At 35.8% G+C, this 5,128-nt stretch overlaps 1 protein-coding gene across 2 annotated transcripts in view; it reads right to left on the reverse strand.

Annotated features, from left to right (window-relative positions):
* Nucleotides 1–1,543: 1,543 nt before the first annotated feature.
* LOC117540287 (nucleoside diphosphate kinase B-like) overlaps nt 1,544–5,128 on the reverse strand; it is a 5,588-nt gene continuing 2,003 nt past the window's right edge. The window contains exons 2-5 of one of the 2 annotated variants that reach the window (XM_034206893.1): nt 5,076–5,128; nt 3,512–3,613; nt 2,739–2,848; nt 1,544–1,810 (exon numbers count right to left, since the gene is read on the reverse strand). The exon at nt 5,076–5,128 is cut by the window's right edge and continues 80 nt beyond it. In XM_034206893.1, coding sequence (XP_034062784.1) covers nt 1,693–1,810; nt 2,739–2,848; nt 3,512–3,613; nt 5,076–5,128 — 383 coding nt within the window. In that variant the 3' untranslated portion in view covers nt 1,544–1,692. Of the gene's footprint in view, nt 1,811–2,734; nt 2,849–3,511; nt 3,614–5,075 lie in introns of both variants that reach the window. The other variant, XM_034206886.1, reaches the window with a different exon arrangement.

A 5,128-nucleotide genomic window follows, 5' to 3' on the forward strand; every position in this document is an offset into this window, starting at 1 on the left:
TTTTGGGACATATCATACAATCTACAATGTTTTATTTGGGACATACTATATACTATACATACTGTATGACTTTTTTTTCTCAGACATTTCGACATAGTATAAGATGTCGACCCTCTTATACATAGTATTAACCCATGTATGAGAGGGTTTCTTTCAACATACTATTATATGAATTTTTATATTATATATATATATATATTTATATTATATTTTGACGTATTTTTCAAAATGTTCGACATATACTATGACGTTCTATTTCTGACATACTATTGTATGAGGTTTTATTTAATATATTTCGACATACATTTTTGGGAATAGTTTACACATACTATAATATTCGTTTTTATTCGTTTTTTCTATGAAGTTTTTTCTGATATATTTCGACATACTATACCAGTGTTTCTCAAAGTGAGGGTCGAGAGACCAGGAGAAAAAAATAAATAAATCATAATTTGGAAAATTATTGATTCGAAAATAATATAAGTACAGTACAAGTAAGTCTGGTTTCATTCAAGCTCGGCTCTGTGTGTGTGTGGAACGAGCCATTTAGTGTGCAAGCAAGAGAGAGAGAGCGCACCGGTACCGGAGATCGTTGTTGTTAGCTTCTGGTGCTAGCGAGCTACGCTAACGGATATAAGGAGTTTTTTCAACAACAAGGTGGAGGAGAGTCCTCTCCTGTCAGACTGAGACGCTCAGTGAACTAAAGGACTCTGAGACCCACTGAGATACATTAGACTAAAGTTAACTATCTAAACACTCAAACGTTTTGGTCACGATTAATGTAAACATTTATTTCCGAGGCACACGTTTATATGATCATTATAGTTATAAAAAAATAAGACAATAAATGAAAAACAGGTATGAAATAGGCTACTATACTGTATGGCAGTAAAAAAAGAATAAAGTTTAAAAGGGTGATTTGTAAAATATCCATCAAGAATAAGAAAATCTGTTTCCAGGTCTGTTTCATCTGGGTGTTGACAGAGGTATCCATAGATCTCTTCATTTTGCTCTCAAAGTGCACCAGATTGATGCTTTTAACTTCAATATTTAAAAAACAAATCTTCCCGGCGGAGCATGCCCCTGGACCCCCCTATGTGAGGTCCACTCCCCCTGACAGAAAAGTTGCAGACTTGTGCCCCCCCTGTCATGCCTCTGTGCCCCCCAGGGGGTGCGTGCCCCCCACTTTGAGAAACACTACCATACTATGAGGATTTTTTTCAGCATACTATATGGTGTTATTTTAGATACTTTATCATGAATTGTTTTCTTTTACCATAAAGGTCTGATTTTTCAACATACTAATCTGTGACGTTTTTTTGATATTCTATACAATGACTTTTTCAAAATCATTTTGACATACTATAGTATGACTTTTACATGGCTCCTTTAACTACAACATACTATTCAATGACTCAGATAAAAACTTTCATAAAACTCCAACTGTTTAGAACATTCATAGTAGAAGGTGTGTCTAGGTACGGCCTCACACAGCTGCTACTCAGGGGGTAAGACCCAAATGATTTCTGATACGGAATCAGTGATAGTTGTTAACATGAGACTTTATTGATAAGTGGGACATGTTTTGGATTGATGACTGAAGACCAAGTCAGGGGATCGTCTGCAGGGAGGAGGGACGTGAAGGGGGTGGGGTCCAGTGGGGTGGAGTTTACTGGTGGATGATTGGAAACTTTACTCATACAGGAAGGCCTTGGCGCAGGAGGTGTAGGTCACCATCTCCTCGGGCTTGAACCACAGACCGATCTCATGCTTGGCGTTCTCCAGGGTGTCGCTGCCGTGGATGATGTTCCTGAGAAACAGAGCAGGAAGGTCAGTGGGATCATAGACAGAGTGATGATTGTATGTTATAAGTTATATTATAGCATGTATTTAAAAAGCACTAAAAAGTCATACTATGTCATGGTATAGTATTTTATAAATAACCAATACAAAAAAAAGAATGTGTGTAGCATGATTCAAAAAGTTAAAAAAAAGATATATATATAATATAGTGTGTGACAAAGTATTTACTTTAAATACATAAAAAAGGAAATATAATAACTATAGTATGGAAGACATAAAGCAATAGTTATGTATGTGATAATCATTTAGTGTGTTATTAATTTAAATGAATAAACAAAAAAATGATATGTCATTGACAGATCATCATATTTTCTTTTCATTCAAAAAAGTTCATCATAGAACGTCGTAAAGACAGATCTTTTGCTACACTGTGACTTATTAAAGTATTGTTCTAGGACTAAAGATGTCTTTAAAACATAAGTAAAGTGTGTCCTGACAAAAAGTCACAACACAACGTGGTAGAAAACATTTTATGTTGTATTGTTTTTTGTGTATGGCATTACTATTGTGTTTTCTGTAAGTGTGTGTGTGTGTGTGTGTGTGTGTGTGTGGTGTGTGTGTGTGTGTGTGTGTGTGTTGTGTGTGTGTGTGTGTGTGTGTGGTGTGTGTGTGTGTGGGTGTGTGTGTGTGTGTGTGTGTGTGTGCTGTGTGTTGTGTGTGTGGTGTGTGTGTGTGTGGTGTGTGTGTGTGTGTGGTGTGGGTGTGTGTGTGTGTGTGTGTGTGTTTGTGTGTGTGTGTGTGTGTGTGTGTGTGTGTGTGTGTGTGTGTGTTGTGTAGTGTGTGTGTGTGTGTGTGGGTGTGTGTGTGTGTGGTGATGGGTGTGGATGTGTGTGTGTGTGTGTGGTGTGTGTGTGTGTGTGTGTTCACTCCCCTGCCGCATGTTGCTGCCCAGGTCTCCACGGATGCTTCCGGGCTTGGAGTCGGCGGGGTTGGTCTCACCCAGCATCATCCTGGCCAGCTTCACAATGCTCTGACCTTCCCACACCTGCAGCACAACAACATGTCAGGGGGGTCCGCATTTCAAATGAGAAGCAAAGTAATATGTAGATTAAAGGTGAATGTTTTACAAGTTCATTTATACAACCTATTTGAACAATATGGCAATTTCTAAAAAGTTAACACCTGTGTACAAAATAAACGCAATATCAAATGACAAGCCGAGATAGAATAAGAAAACACAAGGAAAATAGCTTATGATACAATCAAATGTATTAAATAAGCATCATTTTTTTCATTTGATTAAAATCTGAATTATATATCAGAGTTTTAAAAAAAGTATTCAAAATTACATAAATATATTATGTGAAATATAGATTAAACAATTTGTTAAAAAAACTACTGATTCTTGATCAAGGCATTTCATTGAGTTTTAAAATGTATTTAATACTGTTCAAGTTGACTCTGATCACACCTGCTCACAGTCTGCTCCATAAAAGGAGACAATTAAAAACAAAGAAGGTGTGAGGAGGGAGAGATAAACACTACAGAGACACATATCTGCCTGAGTGCCGGGGATGTGCGGGATGACTATGTGTGTGTGTGTGTGTGTGTGTGTGTGTGTGTGTGTGTGTGTGTGTGTGTGTGTGTGTGTGTGTGTGTGTGTGTGTGTGTGTGTGTGTGTGTGTGTGTGTGTGTGTGTGTGAGTTACCATGGCGAAGACGGGTCCAGAGGACATGTACTTGCAGAGACCGGCATAGAAAGGCATGTCCTTCAGGTCAGCGTAGTGGTTCTTCATGTGCTCCTCAGAGGACTAAAAACAAAACAAAAACATATTGAAATAGTAATGCAAATACTCAAAGCTGCACAGTAATAAAGTGCATTTGCCTGAATACCATTATGAGGTAGAATTTTCTGATAAATTATGTTAAATATTGTCCTTATAACTCGATAAAACATTCCATTGTTCAATGAGGTTAACCGCCTACAAAACATTTATTTTTATTTATTTAGTTGTTTGTTATCATGTTTTATTTATCTGATCAAAAGTCATGATTTAATACAACAATCTGCCTGAAAATCAATGTTATCTCTGCATCATGTATATTTTATTAAAGGTATTAATATCTGTTGTTAATTATTTTATACTTTAACTCTTTCATTTCTATTTAAAAAAAAGGTTAAACTTATTTGTTAAAAACCCAATTTATATAAACTCTGTACATCAGTTTGAGTTCGTCTTCATGAATGTAGATTACAATACTACACATAGACTGTGGAGGACACACAAACATACACACGGCAGCTGTGAATAACTACAGCAAGTGTGTGATAGTGATATGTGTGAGTCCTTGTGTGTGATGGTAGCTGCAACATTCATCAACTCAACAGCTGTCAGTCAACTCTTATACTGTATGTGTGTGTGTTCCTGTTCTTCTATCTTAGTGAGGACCGCTCCTTGGACATTCAGAGCAAGGACACTATCTCTTTGTCACTTATCAGAATGTGGTGTGTGTGGTTTAAAATTAACTTCATCAGAATGTAAACTACAATATGAAGCAGAACAGGAATTTCTGGCACAACTTCCCCTACTTCAGTGATTTAACACGTTTAATTTAAGACCTTTTTAAGTCCATGTAGAGTGAAGTTTGATACCCATTTGTACTTTAAGGTCAAACCCGCTCAACAATTTTGGTTGGCAACTTTTCCCAGAGAATCAGTATTTTATATTTCATATGCGATTCTTTGATTCCTCATGTCCCTAAATGAAACATCTGTCCGTCCTAAAAAACAACCACAAACACTTTTATTGATAAAATAACACTACAACCTCACAACAAATGTGGAAAATATAACATAGTAAATGTTACCCTATACCAAAATGTTTAACCACTTTTCATTAAGTATTTTCTTTCATTTATTTACTTGCTTCATTGTATTTAAGTTTTAAAATGGTATTCAATTTAATGTTTTTATTATTAATCACTGATATTTTATTGTATTTAAGTTATAAAATGTTAATCTTTCTTGTTGTTGTTTAAAAAAATATAACCAAAAACAAAACATTGTATTGTTTTTGGTTATTTTGTTTAATTTCCTCGTTGTTGTATTACTATAGCTGATAATGTTGCTTTTTAATCTATTTATTGATAGTAAACTAACTTTCATTTTGTTTTGGTATCAGTGATTTATTTTTCATACATCCCTGTCAAAATGTTGGATATTTTTCCAACTTTTTTCTTGATTTCCTCCATTAAAACAGATGTCCAGTTTACCTGCACGAACTTGGCAGCCACCAGCTTGTAGCCTCTGGTCTCGAAGCGCTTGA

The sequence above is a fragment of the Gymnodraco acuticeps genome, unplaced genomic scaffold (genome assembly GCF_902827175.1).
Source record: "Gymnodraco acuticeps unplaced genomic scaffold, fGymAcu1.1, whole genome shotgun sequence".
Classification (NCBI taxonomy): Eukaryota; Metazoa; Chordata; class Actinopteri; order Perciformes; family Bathydraconidae; genus Gymnodraco; species Gymnodraco acuticeps.